Raw genomic sequence first — 18,819 nt, 5'->3', positions numbered from 1 at the left:
GGATGAAGGGGTTGGGTGGGACTGGGTTGGTTGTGAACGGGTTGGCTGGGACCTGCGAGGGAGGAGGACCGGGGGGTGGAGATGGAGCTGGTGAGGGAGGAGGAAAGGGAACCGGCAGTTTTGTGGGTCTTATCTGGAGGGAGGGAGGGATGGAAGGTGGCGAGGGGATGACCTTTCTGATGTTAGTATCGGTTTCTGGAAATGGGTGTTGCTTACCAATTTGCTGGATGTATCCTCCATGATCTTCTGTTTCTTCAGTGGCGGTATCATGGGAAGAGACATACTGGTTCCGCTCTCCCTCCTTGCAGGCATGACTTTCTTCGGCGACTGGCCCTACTGGGGTGTTAGCTTTGTCCCCCGATTTCCTAGAGGTCGGCGCATCTTACCATATCAGCCATCTGTCTCTTGTTCTTTTGGATGGGTGTACTATCAGCAGCAGAAGTCTTGCGCCGCTGTTGAGGTACTTTCTTTGGCGTGCTCTGGCTAGCCAACACCTTGGGCCTCTGTGGAGTCTTCGGTGTGACCTGAGATGCAGAAGATTTCCGCCGGTGAACTTTTGCCGGACCTTTTGACATGGGAGATGAGTTCGCTGGAACCTATTTCTCCCATCAATATCTTCGTATTTCGACAGTGACCAGCTGTTAAACGTACCTTTTTCGCCGACGGCGTCTTTGGACTGGTCGCGATTGCTGCTCCAGACATGTTCGTTTCCAAGATTGCTTTTGAAATGGGCGAAAGTGTTGAGATGTTATGGTGAAAGATCGGCTTCCAGATATAGATAGACGCGCGCGAACTACGTTATAGGCTAGCGTTGTCGGCGCGTGCTGTTTGCGAGGGTCTGTTTGAGCGTGGAGGCTATATCAAGCGTGGAAACGCGACGTGATCGTCAAGGTGAGCGGTGGTTTGTGGCACTCGATTTGCTTAGCGTGTGGAGGAGCTGGGTGATGTAGGCTTGACGTTGAGACAGCTCCACAAGTCGCAAATATGTTTGTTTGTGTGGTTTTATAAGGTGGCGAGCGCTCAATTTGGACTAATGAGCGAGCTGTTTCTGGCTGTTGATAGTCGTTTGCTCCTGTAGTTCAAGTGCTTTTGGGTGCGGTGATCTTTTCTTGTATGGCTGCCTGGTGAGAATCGCCACCGTGACCTCAACGTCACTTCTTTCACTTCAACTTCACTAGATTCAGCGCGACTTGCGTTGGGGCTCTGAAAGTCAGCGAGATACAGCTAGATGAGTTACCGCACGTGCGACAAAGGATAAAAGTTAGAACGTGCTTGTTCACAGGGTGAGATTGCAACGTACTTGGTCTAGGGGATACCTGAACACACCTTCCCTCTCTTACGGCTTGCAGAAAGTTTTACGCCCTGCTGAAGTAGCGTAATATATCAGGTAGCGGAATATCAAGGCCTGTCTTCAGAACCGTGTATTACAAACCAGTCCCCTCCCTTTCTACCATACTTTGTTGTATTCGCTAGATCTCTGATCGAAAGTCTCCAAGATGAGCGACAAGGAAGAGATGTCCCCTCTTAGCTTCCAAAAAGACTCAACTACACGCTATGAATAGACATACAATCGTACTATCTTCGTCGTGTAGTAGTGTGAGCCCTGGAAGTTCAGCAGGCGAATGAAAGAGATAAGTGACGTACACTAGACTAACAAGCAGAAGAGACAAAATGAATGAGATGCGCATGTAAGAAAACATGGAGATTAAATTTCTTATATGGAGCTTTTGGGGAATAGTATGAATAGCTATGTAGCAAGCAATAACCCAGGCGAAAATGGAATGCAGTCTTGTTGTCTCAGGTATGACAGTGAGTTTATGCCCTGTAACTGTAGCCTCAGAGTCTTTGAGGCCAGGTACCAAACCAGCTTGAGTCCATAAATTCTTCGGAACTAGTTTGAAGAGGTTTTGCTGTTGCACCAACTCGGACTCTGTATGATTGGGAGAGCGGCTGTAACATGTTCGAACACAGGTACTTCAAAAATCGTCTTGGTTATGACACGCTGTATTACAAGCGCAGTGACTGGTGTATATAAGTTGTTGCCTAAGCACGTACCAGGAGCTACATCATGCTCAAGCTAAGCTATCCTCGGCTTCGAAATGCCGTTTTTATCAAACCAGACAGCATGTCATGCATGCATGTGGTATATCATTCCATAAACGCCCTTATCCACCGCCATATGCAAACAGTATCATTGCAGTTCATTCCGAAACGCTAAACCCGTCCATGTTTCCGCGCCTTGGGCTTTGCCCTTGACTTCTTCGGGGCCACCTCCTCCTCTTCTTCTTCTTCAGAGTCACCAATGTCCTCTTCACCCGAGAGCATCTCCTCATCTTCACTATCGTCCATGGCCTTCTTCTTAGAACGCGAGTTGGTCTTCTGTTTCTTCCGGTTGGCGGTGAAGGCCTCTTCTGGTGGCTCTTCCATGGGCGTTGATCGCTTGGAGCCGCGAGACTTGGGCGCATACTTGGCCTCCAGCGAATCGAAGAAATTGCCCTGACGCGCTTTCTGGCGCTGCTGTATCATAGCTGCTAGGCTCGCCATATTGTCTGCACCACCTTTCTTCGCTTTTGGCTTTGCCTTTGACTTGCCATTCGTGGGTGCGGCCTCCTCTTTAGCCTGACGCTTGTCGAAGTCTTCCCGTCTCTTCTTCTCTGCCTCCTTGGCCTTCTCTCGCGTCTCATCTGTCTCCTTCTCGTATGCTGGGTATGACTGGAGCGTGCCATTCTCAATCTCCTCGTCTAGGATTTGTCTGAACCGATCATCGTCGACTAGAATGTCTGACAGCATTACAATGCCATAGACCCTGTCCAGATTTCCCTTGACCTTCTTGAAAGCCTTGATCAAATCTCGGCGCTCCTCCGCACTGCCCTTGTACTCATTTGCGACATTGTTGATGGCCTCTTCGTTAACAACGTTCTCGAATTGCTCGCGGTAGAACTTCAGCCAGTTGAAGTCGTCGTCGTCTTCCATTGTCTCGGCGGTGCTACCTGTGAGGTCATAGCGCTTGCGTCGGCGATCGTCTGAAAGCACAGCGTATGCGAATGCGATCTCTTGAAATGCCTTGTTGGCGCCTTCCTTCTCGTCGGGTGCAGCCTTGTCTTGGATGAGTTAGCGATGTTGTGTCAGATTGAGGAGCAATTGCGCGTACCAGGATGACATTTGAGCGCCAACTTGCGATATGCCTTCTTCACATCGTCGGCAGTAGCGTCCGTCTGAAGTCCTAGCACTTCGTACGGGTCGATGGTAGGCGGACCATCTTCTTCTCCAATGTCATTCTCCTCGCCCTCACTTTCTTCGTCGTTTACGAAATCATCCTCCACCGGCTCTTCACGCTGCGTGGTATTTCGTTGTTTCCGTGCCATATTTGAGGGTGCGCGTGTTTGAAAGATGGATGTCGACGCGTTCAGAGTTGATGATCGAGTGAGCGCGACGCTCGGACTTTACGGAGCTAAGAGAACCCCATCACACTTAGCCAGAACAATTACATCACCTTCACCTTCATTCTCACCTTTACCATGTCGGAATCTTCGGAAGCGCTCGGATACGATTCAGGTCCAGTGCGAAATTGGGGGCCCATCAGCCTACCAGCTCTACGCCCGGATCCCAATGATCACCTACAATACATGCGCCTAGCCCTCGACCAAGCGCAAGAATCACCACCAAAACCTTCAAACTTCCGAGTCGGGGCCCTCCTAGTCGATGCAGATACAGGAGATATCTTGTCACGCGGCTATACGCTTGAGTGCGAAGGAAACACGCATGCTGAGCAATGCTGCCTTCTCAAGTTTGCTCAGGAACATGGACTACCTGAAGAACGAGTAGGAGAAGCGTTACCGTCAAACACCGTCATTTACACTACTATGGAGCCATGTAATCTTCGATTGAGTGGAAACATGCCATGCGCAGATCGAATTATCAGGACGAAAGGCAAGGATGGCGAGCAGCGAATCAAAAAGGTGTTCCTTGGGGTCAAAGAGCCAGAGAAATTCGTGGGTGAGAATGAAGGAAGGAAGAAACTTGAGGAGCATGGGATCGAATGTGTCCATGTGCCTGGATTAGAGGAACGGATATTGAATGTTGCTACCGCCGGTCATGAACAATAGAAATGCATTTGCAAGAGCATCCTAATACAGGCTGATACTGTCCGCATATCGTAGTGTTGGTAGACATGTTCTCTGGGTTGATACACCATGATAAGTCGTCGCTGCTTTGAAACAGCACATAAGTTCAGACCACTCCCATCTCCACAATAAACACGACCACGCTATCGCTCTCGCAATCCAACCCTCGAAATCTCGTTTGACATAGTTAGGGCTCAACGTCCCCCAGACGGCACTCGGAACAACCCTCGCGCCGCCCCGCTACCCGCGCATCCCAACCGACTCAAGATCGTCTGGCTCAATCTCACCTTTGACGTCATGACTTATTCGCATCGAACAAAGCATCGATGCACCACAGAAACTGCGGACCTAGATTAAGACACCCATCTCATCATGACGCAAAGTGAAAAGCAAAACCATTAGGTTGGATAAAGCACATGATCGCCTCTCGTGCCACAAGCATATAATAACCCGCCTGTATCCAATTCGCATCCCATTCATCATGCTAAATCTCATTCGCCCATCTTCTGCCTTCACACAACAGACCCTTAGAACTACATTCTCCAGATCGACCATTTCTGCTTCCCAGATTCCCAGAATTAGTAAAGCAAACATGGCGACCGACGCTTCCAAGCCCAACATTGAGACCAAGGACGTCCAAACCGCACCCGGCATCACACTCTCGGAGCAACAAAACACTGTTGTAGGCTCTGTCCTCGATCTCTTTGCCGGCCGGCCTTCATTGAAGAAACTTGCCTTGTGGCGCGACGACGCCACGTTTACGGATCCCATTACTATTGCGCAGGGTCGCGACAAGTACGCTGCACAATGGTACGGTCTACAGAGCGCATTCTCGGAAATCGAGAGGCTGCACCATTCGGTCAAGGATGCTGGCAATCCTATCCTGATGGATTTGAAGACGAGATATGTCGTCAAGGGGATTGGAAAGGAGACGACCATTGAGAGTGTTGTTGCTATCTACACAGATGAGCAGGGCAAGATCAGTAAGGTGGAGGATAAGTGGAATGGCAAGCTGCCTGATGGTGCTATCGCGAATGTGAGTACCGTTGAGCAAACATACGAGCTGTAACATTTACCAACGATCTCACAGGCCTTCCGACATTTGAACGCTGTCACGGTACCCAAGTTGATCAGCGTACCGAAGAACGATGAGGAAGATGCACAGAGGGGTAACCAGTAATTTTATCCTTTTTGTGTACCAAGTAGCGTAGTGTATATACCATTAACGCACGTGTACTCGTAATTCGTAATATTCGTAAAAATGTTCTCCTGCTCGTAGATCTCATAATGCGCCATTAAACATCCTTCCGAGCGCGACGTGTAGGATCACTGCAACCACGCTTGCACCAACACCCAGGACTTTCAAACTTGGTGCTCCGGCTACCACCAATATTGTTCCGCATCCTCCTTGTTCTACTCTTGGTAATCCAGGACCACTCATCGTGATGGTGGCACAGAAACCGCCTTGCGCCGGGTCTGGTTGTGCATATACGGTAGCTGGTGGTGGTTGAGCGTATACAACGGCCGTCTGTTGCTGAGGATATACAGTCACAGTGGTGACTTGCCCGACGTTTACGGTGCCACCGCATTGGTTTCCGTTTGGGCAGCAGCCGATTAGTCCGTTGGAGTTGGCTGGGACGGCGCACGCATAATTTGCAGGACAGCACCTAGTTTTGATCAGCGAGGACTAAGTTTCCTGTCCAATGTCTCACTCACCAACTAGGATGGTCGACATTACTACAGCTCACGGATGCCGATGAAGGACACATGTTTGCATTTTGCGCCACCACCTGTTGGCCTTCTGGGTTCACAATGTACACGGCGCCAGAGAATGGCGCATTATTCGAAATTTGCTGTGGTATAGCTTCTGGTTTTGCGATCGGTTCCGCGACCGCAAAAGCCAGCGACGAGGCGACCACGCTCCATGGCGCAAAGAATCGCATTGCGCTAAGAATAGAAGAGGCTGACGGCGAGATATGCTGGGCGCAATGAAACTTTGCAGAAAAGACGATACGGACAGCAGGATTAGCTATGGAGGTGGGTTAGTAAAAGGACACCGAAGAGGTCCTGCTTAAAAAAGATGAGACTGAAGAGAGCGGTCGCCCGGCGCATGTTGGGCTCCTGCCTTGCCTTTCTATCTGACCGGTTTGGCTTGGAAGATTTCAAGAGAGCTGGGATAGCTCCGAAGCTTGCTGCTTGTCAGACTAGCTCGTCATGGACAGCTTCATGCCGGCTCGTCGGGAGACGCATCATTGGTAGCCCCAACGGCAACGAGGTCTAGCTCGCAATAGAGCGGTCCCATATAGCTACTTTTTGATGTGGGCCATGCTCGTAAAGTGGCGGTGTTGAGGTGTGTGATGAGCTTTGGTGACCGGGTGGACCTTGCGGACCACGATAGCTGCCCCTCCTCCGACGTGTTTGCTGGCAGTATTGAACGGGGCGAAAAGCAATTGTCCGACATCTACACCTTGATCGTGCCCCTGCAAGCTGACAGCCACAGTTCTTGGGAGCGGCTGCATCGGATGGGAAACGCGTGGTGTGGTGCATCACCTTGCATGCAGCTGTTACAACCATGTTCATATGTACGCCGATCTTCCGGTAGACTCGAGACGAAAGCGGTTAGAGACATCATGTGATAGCGTAAGATGGCGATGTTCGCGTGACGTACACTTCCTCTACACCAGATTTCATAAACGACCTCGGAATACAACATGACATGTCAATGCAGCCGCCAACGCGTCCCTACCGGCTCTACCCAGCCTACTGCTTCCGGGCGTCACCGACTTTCAACATATGGGCGAAAATCACTGCCGCAGATGTGCAGGCTCTACAGACGGAGAAGGGATTTGAGGGTAATGCTCCTGCAAGCCGACTGCTACACTCGCTAATGTTACTCAAATAGGACAGCGTATATACTTCCATTTGAACCACCCGATCCGCTATGTTCGCGTCGTTGGCGTCATCGTCGCCATCGACGACATCAACCTCCGATACACCGTTCTCACCCTCGATGACGGAAGCGGCAGGACCATCGAACTTAAGATCGTGCGTTTACCTCCAGCGGAGCGGAACCCAGTAGACACCTCTTCGAATACAGAGCTATCCAATGTCGACATCATCAGCCGGTGTGGCATCTTTGAAGTGGTAGTAGACAGTCAGCCGTTGGACATTGGTTCTGTCGTCAAGGCCAAATGCACTATATCGGAATTCAGAGGCATCAAGCAACTGGAGTTGAAGCGGGTCTCTATAGTCTCTACCACAAACGAAGAAGCAAAAGCTTGGGCAGAGACCGCGGCGTTCAAGCAAAAGGTCTTGTCCAAACCCTGGCACCTCTCGTCGACCGAGCACAAGAAGATCACACACAGCATCAAGTCGGAAAAGAAGAAACTGCAGGAGAACGAAAGACGTACGGCTGAGTACGAGATCAAGAAAGAGGAGCGTAGGATAGCGAGAGAAGCCTACGATGCCAAAAGAGACAGGAAACTCGAAACTCGACGCCGGAAAGAGGAGATAGTCATGAACACGGGTGCGTTAATATGAGAAAACGGGACGGATTATAGCTTCTGAGCACTGGTGATATGCGAAGGCTGCTGATTGGATGCTGCCCGCTAGCGCAGTACAGGACCTCAGCTCGACGGTCAGCTGAAGCGCATCTTTTCTCATCATTAGAACATTGGATACACCTATCACTCCATTCTCTCTTTTCACATCATGGAACGACCCTTCCAGTGCCCACGCGAGCAACGACGGTGTTGGGAATACTCCCGGCACCCGGCACTTTGATAGAGCTCTGTCAACAACAGATAGCCTAGAAGTTACATTTCGCTATACACGTTTACCCCACGACAGACAAATTCGAGTCTTGGAGTTGGCACCTGGCGCTTGGTACGACTCCATCAATTGCGCCCTTAGGACGGTCGACCTGGATGACAAGAACCTTCACTATGAGGCGGTCTCGTACGTGTGGGGCGATGCCACTGACGAGGAGACCATTCTCTGCAACGGGATGTGTGTCAGTATAACAAGAAATCTATTCGAGGCTCTGCAACGTTTCCGCGCCCCTGATGCTACGAGGACGCTGTGGGCTGATGCTATATGCATCAACCAAGGCGATAATGACGAAAAAACTTCACAGGTACGGCTGATGAGTGTCATATATCGAAGAGCAAGCCAGGTCCTTGTTTGGTTGCAACACGAAGAAGACGACGTGGTCCAAGCTGCCCTCGATGCCATCTGTCAATTCAGATGTACAATGGAACCTTGGCTCAACCGAAATAAACGGGTATCTTATCGCTTGCATGGCCGCGAGGTGGATACGTTCAGCGACGTTGACCCATCAGAGATATCTGACAACGTCATGATTGCTTTGTCGTTTATGGCTAAGTTGGACTGGTTCAGTCGAGGCTGGGTCATTCAAGAAGTGCTCCTCAGCAGTACCACTCGTGTACATTGGGGGAATTCTGATTTCGATTTCGAGTGGATTAGGCCTGTTTCCCAACGCCACTTCTGCAATGGGACCCATCACTCACACGTCTCCTCATTTACCTAACATATGGTAATAGAAGTGCCACCATTACAATGTTTACCCTGTTCACGATGACGATCGAATCCAAGTTCAGTAAACCAAAAGACAGGATCTATGGGCTCATGGGTCTATCCACTATGGACTGGGATCCTAGTCGACAAGGTCACCCTTTTGTGGATCCTAATTACAGCATAACAATCATGGAGTGCTATTGTCGACTTAGCGTCAAACTGCTGGTTGAGATGAAAGACCTGAGAGTTCTTTCTTTGGCACACAACGGGCAGAGCATAGTAGATGAGTCTTGGCCTTCGTGGGTGTCACCTTTTACGTCGCCTTCCACCTATGTCTTTGCGGATCTCCGTGACAACCGTACAGATCTCCATGGAACAGCGGGACTAGTAGATATATCGGAAACGACGCGGGGCGCACATCATTGCATCAATGTCTCCGGCTTCAAGATTGGTGTTGTCGGTCAGGGATACATGCCGTACCTGGACACTTATGGTGCAGTTCGACGGCCCGAAGAAGGTTCCTTGCACATACAGCATCTTCTTCGTACTCTACAGAATTCATACAGCCCAGAATATCTCGCATATACGTTTAGAAAAACAGATATCGTATAGCGACCTGGGTCTGACGACCTTGCTACACTTGTGCAAAACTACCACGCATTCGTGGATGGGGGTCCTGTTTTATGGCAACCCATCTATGACCCCTTTACGAATCTCCCAAAACCAGGAGCAGAGAAGTTCTTCGAGGAATGTACAACTGTAAAATACGGCCACCAGATGTTCCAAACTGAAAACACCAACTGTCGAAACGCAAAAAGACTAATCTCTAAGCGTTCCGGCTAAAGAATATATATATTTCTGCGACACCAACATATTGGGTGTAGGCCCCGAGACTATGCGTCCTGGTGATGTTGTGGTCGCACTGCATGGCGCTAATGTGCCCTTTATGCTTCGGAATGTAGAAGAAGGTCTCTGGAAATTGGTAGGAGAATGCCAAATGTACGAATTTAGCAAGGGAAAAGTTACTAGGGAGTGGAGAGAAAGAGGGGCAGTGTCGGAGACGTTTTGTATTTGTTGAAAGGTGGACAGCTTCGGGTATATAAAAGTACTCATTTCCGCTCAACGCACTCGTTGATATGCGGAGATATCTACGGCTGAGGTACAGAGGTAGCACGTTTCTTTCCCAGTAGTGATACATGCTTTTGTGTTCGTTCCTCGTGTTGTAGTATGCCATTCATAACTACAATGTCCCATTTTGAAATCAATCCCACTCGCAATACTCCGTTAAACAAAAAAGAAAAAAGTACGCAAACAAGTATGACCAGCCTTCATCCAGCGGCCACAACTGCGCAAAATCGGCGCAAAGCAGGAAAACAAGAACGCAACAATGAAACAAAGATAGGATGTAAGACTCCAGGTCTTCCATCAATGACGCAACGGTCCAGAACTTCCATAAACGCTGCAAGACTCCAGGCCTTCCATGAACGTTGCAAGACTCCAGGTCTTCCATCAACAACGCAACGATCCAGGCCTTCCTTCAACGCTGCAACGTTCGCTTCCCTTTACTCAACTAAGTAAGTTTCTCCAACAGGAGCTCAACCACGTCGAGCGCTCAAAAGCACATTTGCAGCAAAAATATCACAATTCTTGCAGCCACCGACGACGCGTTCGCCAGCTGCATCCTTGTCACGGTTGTCGACGTCATAGCCACCAGCGATGTACGTGGCACCCTGAGAAGGAGGCGTGGGGACACTCTCCGCCGTGGAGAGCGAGGTACGTGCGGAACGAGTCAGTTCAGGGGTGGCAAAGCCATATGCGGTGGTATGATCTAAATGCAATGTCAGTTTTGGTTGAGTGTGATGTATGGGTGTGGGGGACGAACTGTTTGATGCTGAGCTGAGACTGAGTAGGGCGTCGATAGCGTCGGCCTCAAGGGCTGTCAGGCCGAAGGCTTCTTGCTGTTGTTGTGTGGGATGGCGATCTTCATATCCAGCTACAGTTTCACTGTCGGATTCGTCTTCCTCTTGCATGAGATCCTGCTTTTCTTCTTCAGCTCCACTGTCACCGTAGTCAAGGTCGTCTTCTTCCTCTTGCATGAGATCCTGCTCATCTTCCAAGTCTCCATCTTCCTTCATCTCTTCTGCCTGTTCCTCGGTGAGATGCTGCTCCTCTTCGTCGGCAATCTCATATAGCTGTTCCAAAAAGGCCTCCCACTCTTCCCCATCAACAGCGTCGTCAGCCTCAACGCCCATCTCCACTTTCTTGGCCTTGTAGGCCAGCAACATCGCAAAACGAATCTCGGGCATGAACTCCTTGCCCTTGCCACGAACACAAGCATTCAGCCTCGCCTTCAACGTATGAAACATACGGTTGAACTTCGATCCGAAAGCCGTGGCATGCCTCTCGTCCCTAGGCGCCAAACTCCTGCCACGCCTATCCTTCAGCACCCTGCCGACGAACAGCTCGTTGAACGAATCCCTCAGCTGCTTAGGCGACGGAAGGATGATGTTACCGTTACGCTGACGTGCCTCGACAATGGAGAGCTGGTAGTACAGCTCCATCCACAGCTCCTCCAGCTCGTGCCAGGAGACAATCAGACGTGTCTTGATGCCCGCGCGCTGGTAGATCTGGTTGCGCCAGGAGTTGATTTTTCCGATGTGGTAGGCGTTGTTCCAGTCGATGGAGGCATGGGGGATGAGGCGGAAACGCAAGTCATTGGTCTTGTGTGTGATGGCGCTTTTGCCCGTGATGCGAAGGAGGGACTCGTCTTTTTGACCGAGGATGGCGCGCTGGCGGGGGACGTGGGGGGACGAGAGTGGTGGTGGGGATGGAGAGTTTGGTTGCGCGCTTGCTGTGGGCTTTGATGGCCGATGACTTCTTGGGGGGTAGGGCAACGGGTGCAGTGTGAGTTTTGATAGCCGATGACTTCTTGGGGGGTGCGGCGATGGGTGCAGTGCTGGGAGCTGCTGTGGATTGCTTGGACTTGCGTGCGGGAGTTGCCCTCGGTGCTGGAGTAGCTCGTGCTGAAGTAGCTTTCGGTGCTGGCTTCACCGATGTCTTCATCTTCTTCGCAGGGCGAGGGAAAGATATGGCAGGGGACGCATCTTCGGCGTACTCATCTGCGGAACGCTTTGCCTTGGGTGCAGCGCTGGCAGTGGCCTTGGATGATGGTCGCGGGTTTGTGACGATCCTCCTGAGAGGTACGCCAGAGGGCCAGGCTTCAAACGGGACCGCCCTGAAGGGCTGCTTGCGCCTTGTTTGCATGGTGTTTGCGATTGCGGTGATTGCAGGACGAAGCTTGGAGTGAAGAGAGTGGACAGGAACGAAGTCTGCAAAGACGTATGGGGGGGAAATGAATAGGAGGGCTGATGAGAAAAAGGTGTGTGCGAAGCTAAGCGATTTTTTGAGGTTGCTGGTCTCGCCGCGTTGCTGTTGTTGTGGTGCGCTTGTTTTGATATGCTCGTAGTCCAGGCTACGCGTGTTCTCGCGTCTGGGCCGCGAAAAAGATGGTAAACTGGAGAGTCTGAAAAGATAAGGGAAGAGAGAAGGAGAGAGTAAAGAGTGGGAAGTTTTGAGGTGTCTCGTCTAGAGCTGAAGAGGTTTTCGCGACAGTAAGAGGTGAATGCGGCTCTGATTCACTTACACCCTATAGTGTCCCAACACGAACAATATCTTGAGGTGTTGTGATGAAGCGATTGAGAATATGAGAGATGAAAGGCACTCCACAAAAATGCTTCCAAGAGGCTTCGGACAATAGGCGCTGAGTGAGACACCACTGTGGTGTGGGCTTATGACTGTTGTGATTGGCTGACGTCACGCCGGCTATTGCTTTGCTCTTCGTCTTCACCTTCACAACAAAACCTATTGAGCTGAGGTTACTTAGATCGGAAAATTGTTGCGTCCTCCAACTCTTATTTCAAAATATGCGGCCCAGTCAGCTCAGCCGTCGATCCACCACTCGCAGACTGCTGGTCAGTATGTGCTGGAGACTTTGAAAGCGCTACACAAGCTCGGGCCTAGTTGTTAAATCCGCTATTTCCACGTTTTCGTGTGTCGTTATGAAGACCAGTTCTTCCTTGTGCTTGAGTTGTTCTGTGCTGCGGCCTTCTGATGACTGCATCTCAAGCGAAATGACTGGTTTTCTAACCCTGTTGTTGTTACGACGGGAGCGAAGAGCATTGAAAGCTGGAGCGCATCCGATCATTACAGCTGTAGTTACTGTTAGCTATATGTTGGCAGTTTTTTTGGGAATGGAAGCCATACCCATGGAGGTTTCAATAACAGTCCACATTTCCAGCCACTTTGGGTCTGGTATCATTGGCACCCCATCTTTGACACTGACCTGAACAACGCGTAGTGTTGCGAACAGCTATATGTAGAGTACATCGTCAGTGTGAGGCCCGAAAAGAGAATTGCTTGATGACATACAATGCATATCCAACCACTGCCAAAGAGCACGAAGATGCCAAACTTCTGGGATCTTGGCAACCTGAGATTCCAAGTCATGCGAAACGGGAGGAACATTACTATATTCGTTAGTATCACTGTAACTCTGATATTTCCGCATACGTACCTGCAAGATCAGTAGCCACATCTACTGCATACGCAAACCATAGACTGAATTGCGCGCGTTTTTGCTCGTGTGGTTTTGCGCACACACCTTGGCCATACTTTGCTTTGTTGCTATCACACACAAATATCGTGGTCATTGAACTGCCGATGTAAGACTGCGCATACGTCAGTGGACTGTAACATAAACAGAATGCTGTGAGGATATATGTACCAGTAGGCAAAACGCCAAAATCACCCACCACATAATGACATATTTACGACAAGCTTGTTTCAACAACAGCCTGTACAGTGCCAAGAGCGACAGCTTTACTGAAGTAAGAGAGGAATAGAACAAGAGCTGAGCCGCTGTCAGCCATCGATATAGCATTCCTGTGTCATGAACTGAAGGGCAGTCAGCAAGCCAACACAAGTATAACAGCGACAGAAAAAGATGAAGAGTACTCACGGATATCTGGATACGGCGCTATCTCACCTCTTTGAACACTCTCGGCACGGTACAACGGTCCATTCTCGTTGAAGTACATTACTACCATGGCGACGTAGCAAACGTAAGACAGGCAGCAGAAAAAGTCTTGTAACTCGAATTTTTTGTGCTTCGTAATGCGAGTAGCAACGCGTGCAAGAAAGACAATCGATGTTAGAGCCAGCATAAACGAGTTCACACGATCCAAATGACCCCTACCCATGGTAGCCGGGACCTTCGTCTTATCCCATGCAACATCGGAAAGTTCATCGGTGGTCATGCTTTCTCTAATATCCTTGTTTGCGACTGAGCGCAACGATGTCTTGATCGGATGGAGTTGCGCTGACTCGGTGGTCGCGCACCGCATATATATCACGGAACGAAGAGAATCCTTTCATCCATCATACTGGTAATCCGGAAAAAGTCAGGATCTCCCAAATCCCAGCGCTTAAGTTTTGCTATGTGCAAAGAGCTCCAAAGAGGCTACTAGACGAATTTGTTGGTTTGCGGCGCAGCGCGGGATAAACTGCTCTCACGACGTCTTACTGCCATTTTCATTTATAGTTGAAGTAACGGGATAGATTTTATCATAGCATTTTGCTCGTTTTGAGTGCGCTGCTTCAGCGGATCAGTGCACGTCCAAGATGTCGCCTTCATTTTGGAAATCATCCAAAGCTGGCGGCGCTTGATGGGCAAGTTCACTGTCCGAGCACAACGTAATCAACCACCGAGACAACGAAATTATCGCATGTAAGAGGAACATACCCTCGGGTGTGTTGTCTGCCGTCCGGCAGGCCCCTTGCAAAGGGGTCCCTATTTGCCACCCGAGCCGCACCCGTGCGCATGGCCCCAAACGTCCCTTGGCCGAACTCTTATCTCCTATTCCTTTCTTGCCAGAATTCTCAAGTGCACCGAACTTGTTTTCAGCCGCTGACATTTTAGATTACGGGAACCAGACGTTGAGCTTCGGATGAGCCTATGCGACGGGGAACTCGGGCTCCCATGGGGCACACTAGGCGAAGACGAGAATAGCGCGGTATCTATGCAGCCACCAACAGTCATGTCTCCGACCACGCCTCACACATGCATGCAGCATCCACCCACCTTCCCCGAACAGAAGTCGATATCGCATCAATAATTGGAACGGTGCCTCGACCCTTATGCCGACCAGGTTAAATGAAGTGCCTGCGGATTGAGTGTTTTCGCCATGCATGTCGCTGTACTAACTAAAGGAACGGCCGACGGCGAAAGCTTTCAGACTCCACATCTTCGCGGGCCCCTTCAAAAGCGTCGATGATCCGCTGCCGTGGGCTCAATGCCAAGTTACACTTCGATTGTCCCTTGAGACCTGAAAAGTTCCGATAATGAGGTTCGCACAGCTCGCTCCAGTGGCAGCTTTTGCTGCGGGAGTAACTGCCCAAACCGGCAGTGGCACCTTCGAGCCCGAAGACTTCAACGCTACAGCGGCTCTTGAAAATATCGGTGTTGACGTCTCAGCACTACCAGAACTCAACAAACGCTCCGTTTCTGCACAATGCTCACTTGCCGTAAGTTCATGTCTGAGGTATGCAAAGGTGTTGCCGGATCTAACACCATGATAGTGTAGCGCCTTGACCATACTTTTCGGCACCGAAAAAGTCCTATCTGAAGGGGCAGCATCATATGCCAACTTCACGGGAGCATACTGGTCTGCCCAGCAAGGCTCGCTGCGCCCTGCCTGTGTTTTCAAGCCCACCGAAACCCTAGACGTCTCAACGGTCGTACTATTATCGCGAGTGTATCAATGTCCATTTGCTGTCAAAGGTGGCGGACACGCAGCATGGGCTGGCGCATCTAGCATCGAAGATGGGATCACCATTTCTATGGAAAACTTCAAGCAGGCCGTGGTCGCTTCGGATAAGCAAACAGTCGATATCGGGCCTGGACTTCGCTGGATAGACGTTTACCACGCTATCGAGAAGGACGGACTGAGCGTCTCGGGAGGTCGGGTAAGTTCAAGACCTTTGTAGAATTTGATTTCCTTCCGCTAATGTTTGATCAAGATGGCACCTGTAGGTGTACCTGGGTTGATTCTCGGCGGAGGCATATCCCACTTTGCGAGCAAACGTGGCTGGGCCTGCGACAACGTAGCAAGTTTTGAACTTGTCACTGCGTCAGGAATCCCCATTGAAGTCAGCTCAACCTCCTACCCGGATCTCTTCTGGGCGCTAAGAGGCGGAGGCAACAACTTTGGAATTGTCACAAATTTCAAGCTCATGGCTTTTCCTCTGGGTCAGATGTGGGGAGGTCAACGAGTCTATCTCGAGGACGCATTCCCAGCTGCAATGGATGCAATCTACAAGTTCACCGTCTCCGGATCAGTCAAAGATGAAGACGCCGCACAAATCTTCGTGCGTACTCTACCCAACAAACCCACTAATTTCAAACTCTGCGATTCACCAACTAATTACCACGCAGACCTTCGCCACCGCCCCTGGCATCGGAAAAGTAGGTTTCGCAAACCTGCACTACGCCAAACCAATCGCCAACGCCACAGTCTTCAGCGACTGGACCACCATCCCCTCCATAGACGACACCACCGGCCTGCGCCCCATGTCCGGCATGGCCGACCTCCTCAACCAAGGCGCCCCCGCCCCGGGCGCCTACGAAACCTGGTGGGGCATCAGCCTTAAAATGGACCGCCAGCTCCTCGATTTCACCATCTCCACCTTCTACGCCCAGGACGCCACCGTCGCCGACGTGGAGAAAATCCTCCTCATAATGGCCATCCAGCCCATCACCGTCAGCGCCGCAAAAACCATGCAGAAGAATGGGGGAAACGCACTTGGTATAGATCCAGCAGGTGGCCCGTATTTTATCCTTAATTTCAACGCTGCGTGGAATAACAAGGATGACGAATCGAAGTTTCAGGCGGTGATTGCGGAGATTATTCGGCTTGTGAAGGTGGAGGCAGGGAGGAGGGGGCTAGATAATGAGTTTGTGTATTTGAATTATGCGTCTGAGTTTCAGGATCCGGTGGGGAGTTATGGGGGGAGGAATAGGGAGAGGTTGATGCAGGTGGCGAGGAAGTATGATCCCAGATTGGTGTTTCAGTATCTTCAGCCGGGTGGGTTTAAGTTGGTGAAGGGGGCTCCTGATCAGAACTCACCGGGTGCGTCGTCGTAGTTGAGTGGGGATGCCTGATAAGATACATGTAATAGCACTTTATAAATGAAGTAACAACCCATGGAGAGGTGATGATGTCGAATAGGGGAAGTAGAGAAAAATGTAAGCCTGTCCAGGATATGCCTAGCTATATTTTTATGGTGAATCGAGTATAACATTACTACCGTACACACACATTCTCTCTACATGCCACCCTTCATTACCGCCTTACCATCGTACCATATCATAATAGATGGGGTGCATACCAGCCCGATCATTCCTCGATCAGCTCCACAATGTCGCCAAACTCCTGGAACAGCCACGGCTCAAGATCGCCGAATGCCTCAGGAACAGTCGTGTCCTTGGCCGGAACATCTTCTTTCGGCTCACACGCTACCATGTCAAGGTCATCTATATCCTCTTCTTCGAAAAGCGCCAGGTGGTTGTCCAGGCTCACTTGCGAAGGTGACGGTACAGCCTTTTGTGGGGCCAGGTCGCTCAGCTCCGGGTCCTGGTACATGGTGTCCGCTGGCTCAGAGTTTTCGTGTGCGGTTGCGGAAGTGCTCATACTGTTTACGAAAAGCGACGGTAATTTTCTTGTGAAAGTACGGGTCGGCGGGGCATTTTCCGCGACATATCGCACTCCCTGAGGGCTATTGTAGAGATCCTTTCCGTACTCTGTGAAGTCGTCATATAAGCCAGCACCGTATTCGTCGTGTTCCACCTCATCGGCATAGTTCGGAGCTTCCTCTTGAGATTGATCCACGTCGTTCTGTTCCGCTCCCTGCAGGGTATGAGAGTCCACTAGTCCGATCATAGCGTCACCAAGGAGGGAGTCGTCATCGCCATACGTGTCAGATCCACGAGAAACGACTGATACTGCAGCCTCATAGCCCAAGTAATCGCTCTGCGCTGTTTCACCACCTAGTTGGTCAGAGTCTTGCTGCACAAGCAAATGATGAGAGGGCCCAGGATGAGGAGGCGAGTCTTCGAACTGGATGCTTCCGTAGTCACTAGGAGTGTGAAGTCGCCCCGTTGTCGTATCATTCATGAAGGCGAGATTGTGCTCACCTCCAACGGAGTAACAATAGGCGGGTTTCTTATGCATGACGGAATGAAGGGAAGAAGGGAGGTCATTCCCTTGGATCGTCTTATGCAATTGATGCAGATCGCGGTATTCTCTTGGTCCATTTTTTTCGTAGTCGGTCTTCTTCTTCTTCTCTTGCTGTGTAAGATCGAGTTCCTCAATCGGCGAGGAAATCTTTCGTTTGGAAGTGGTAATTTGGAGTTTTGTCTGCCTTTCTTTGCCTTTCGAAAGCAGTGTTTTCTGTTGTGGTTGAAGTCGTGTCTCACCTGATGGCACTCGTTTGGTGACTGACTTCTTTTTCGGTGGTTTTTCCATACCATTCTTGCAACAGAAGTGCTTACAGGTTCCCTTGTCTTTGCATGCGTGATTGCAGGCCCACTTTCCGTTGGCGAGCTGCACAGGCTCTTGCTCATTGTCCTCGCCGTCTGCTTCAACAGACCTCAGCAAGCCCTTCCCACCCTGAGTATTCTTGTGTTGCTTATTCGTTGCAGTGTTCTTCCGGGTCATGGCGTCGAAAGGATTCGCGTAGTTTTCAATGTGGTCAAAGTCGAGATCATTAGCAGCAGCTTTCACGAGCGTTTCATCGTCAAGATCGTCATCACCAAAATCTTCGCTGGTAACCGATGGTTTTCGCATTGCTTGTGTGGTATCGATGCGGCGCTTGGACATGTTAGACTGATGCGTTGTCGTGTCTGGATCAAGAGATCCTGGTTTCGGAAACATGGATGGGTTGACTCGAGGTTTCACAGTCGCAACACGCATACTGCCGGCTAAGTGATGTTAGCTGTTATCTTAGAATAGAACAGATCATGCATACCGATGCTATCGCACATGACATAACAGTTGACGGACTGATCCGGACTTACTAGAAGAGCTGGTATTGCGACGCTCTG

The 18,819-nt window shown here is 50.4% G+C and overlaps 11 protein-coding genes across 11 annotated transcripts; 5 read left to right on the top strand and 6 right to left on the bottom strand.

The window, feature by feature from the left end:
- Positions 1 to 2,214: 2,214 nt before the first annotated feature.
- PtrM4_018260 (DNAJ domain containing protein) lies at positions 2,215 to 2,544 on the bottom strand (the record flags this gene model as incomplete). Its single annotated transcript, XM_066103317.1, has 1 exon — positions 2,215 to 2,544. One exon carries the CDS (start codon positions 2,542 to 2,544, stop codon positions 2,215 to 2,217), a length of 330 nt encoding a protein of 109 aa, XP_065965519.1.
- A 581-nt stretch (positions 2,545 to 3,125) lies between these two features.
- PtrM4_018250 (DnaJ, DnaJ-class molecular chaperone with C-terminal Zn finger domain protein) lies at positions 3,126 to 3,365 on the bottom strand (the record flags this gene model as incomplete). Its single annotated transcript, XM_001931695.2, has 1 exon — positions 3,126 to 3,365. One exon carries the CDS (start codon positions 3,363 to 3,365, stop codon positions 3,126 to 3,128), a length of 240 nt encoding a protein of 79 aa, XP_001931730.2.
- Positions 3,366 to 3,518: 153 nt separating this feature from the next.
- Positions 3,519 to 4,106, top strand: PtrM4_018240 (RibD, Pyrimidine deaminase; the record flags this gene model as incomplete). The annotated part of the gene is made up of 1 exon (XM_001931694.2): positions 3,519 to 4,106. The coding sequence occupies one exon, from the start codon at positions 3,519 to 3,521 to the stop codon at positions 4,104 to 4,106; it is 588 nt and encodes a 195-aa protein (XP_001931729.1).
- A 499-nt stretch (positions 4,107 to 4,605) lies between these two features.
- PtrM4_018230 (SnoaL-2 domain containing protein) lies at positions 4,606 to 5,304 on the top strand (the record flags this gene model as incomplete). Its single annotated transcript, XM_001931693.2, has 2 exons — positions 4,606 to 5,160; positions 5,215 to 5,304. 2 exons carry the CDS (start codon positions 4,606 to 4,608, stop codon positions 5,302 to 5,304), a joined length of 645 nt encoding a protein of 214 aa, XP_001931728.2.
- Positions 5,305 to 5,406: 102 nt separating this feature from the next.
- Positions 5,407 to 6,067, bottom strand: PtrM4_018220 (uncharacterized protein; the record flags this gene model as incomplete). The annotated part of the gene is made up of 2 exons (XM_066103316.1): positions 5,407 to 5,791; positions 5,841 to 6,067. 2 exons carry the CDS (start codon positions 6,065 to 6,067, stop codon positions 5,407 to 5,409), a joined length of 612 nt encoding a protein of 203 aa, XP_065965518.1.
- Positions 6,068 to 6,840: 773 nt separating this feature from the next.
- Positions 6,841 to 7,664, top strand: PtrM4_018210 (Stn1 multi-domain protein; the record flags this gene model as incomplete). Its single annotated transcript, XM_001931692.1, has 2 exons — positions 6,841 to 6,976; positions 7,027 to 7,664. 2 exons carry the CDS (start codon positions 6,841 to 6,843, stop codon positions 7,662 to 7,664), a joined length of 774 nt encoding a protein of 257 aa, XP_001931727.1.
- A 1,038-nt stretch (positions 7,665 to 8,702) lies between these two features.
- Positions 8,703 to 9,272, top strand: PtrM4_018200 (uncharacterized protein; the record flags this gene model as incomplete). The annotated part of the gene is made up of 1 exon (XM_066103315.1): positions 8,703 to 9,272. The coding sequence occupies one exon, from the start codon at positions 8,703 to 8,705 to the stop codon at positions 9,270 to 9,272; it is 570 nt and encodes a 189-aa protein (XP_065965517.1).
- Positions 9,273 to 10,255: 983 nt separating this feature from the next.
- On the bottom strand, positions 10,256 to 11,924 carry PtrM4_018190 (Atrophin-1 multi-domain protein; the record flags this gene model as incomplete). Its single annotated transcript, XM_066103314.1, has 3 exons — positions 10,256 to 10,488; positions 10,543 to 11,449; positions 11,556 to 11,924. The coding sequence occupies 3 exons, from the start codon at positions 11,922 to 11,924 to the stop codon at positions 10,256 to 10,258; spliced, it is 1,509 nt and encodes a 502-aa protein (XP_065965516.1).
- A 736-nt stretch (positions 11,925 to 12,660) lies between these two features.
- PtrM4_018180 (uncharacterized protein) lies at positions 12,661 to 13,476 on the bottom strand (the record flags this gene model as incomplete). Its single annotated transcript, XM_066103313.1, has 5 exons — positions 12,661 to 12,869; positions 12,924 to 13,029; positions 13,089 to 13,186; positions 13,234 to 13,387; positions 13,444 to 13,476. The coding sequence occupies 5 exons, from the start codon at positions 13,474 to 13,476 to the stop codon at positions 12,661 to 12,663; spliced, it is 600 nt and encodes a 199-aa protein (XP_065965515.1).
- A 1,583-nt stretch (positions 13,477 to 15,059) lies between these two features.
- Positions 15,060 to 16,860, top strand: PtrM4_018170 (GlcD, FAD-FMN-containing dehydrogenase; the record flags this gene model as incomplete). Its single annotated transcript, XM_001931689.1, has 4 exons — positions 15,060 to 15,242; positions 15,297 to 15,683; positions 15,738 to 16,085; positions 16,153 to 16,860. The coding sequence occupies 4 exons, from the start codon at positions 15,060 to 15,062 to the stop codon at positions 16,858 to 16,860; spliced, it is 1,626 nt and encodes a 541-aa protein (XP_001931724.1).
- A 253-nt stretch (positions 16,861 to 17,113) lies between these two features.
- Positions 17,114 to 18,759, bottom strand: PtrM4_018160 (uncharacterized protein; the record flags this gene model as incomplete). Its single annotated transcript, XM_066103312.1, has 2 exons — positions 17,114 to 18,696; positions 18,744 to 18,759. The coding sequence occupies 2 exons, from the start codon at positions 18,757 to 18,759 to the stop codon at positions 17,114 to 17,116; spliced, it is 1,599 nt and encodes a 532-aa protein (XP_065965514.1).
- Positions 18,760 to 18,819: the final 60 nt, after the last annotated feature.

The sequence above is a fragment of the Pyrenophora tritici-repentis genome, chromosome 1 (assembly GCF_003171515.1).
Source record: "Pyrenophora tritici-repentis strain M4 chromosome 1, whole genome shotgun sequence".
In the NCBI taxonomy this organism is placed as follows: Eukaryota; Fungi; Ascomycota; class Dothideomycetes; order Pleosporales; family Pleosporaceae; genus Pyrenophora; species Pyrenophora tritici-repentis.
Note: the sequence above shows the minus strand (reverse complement) of the source record. Positions and strands in the feature narration are given on the sequence as shown.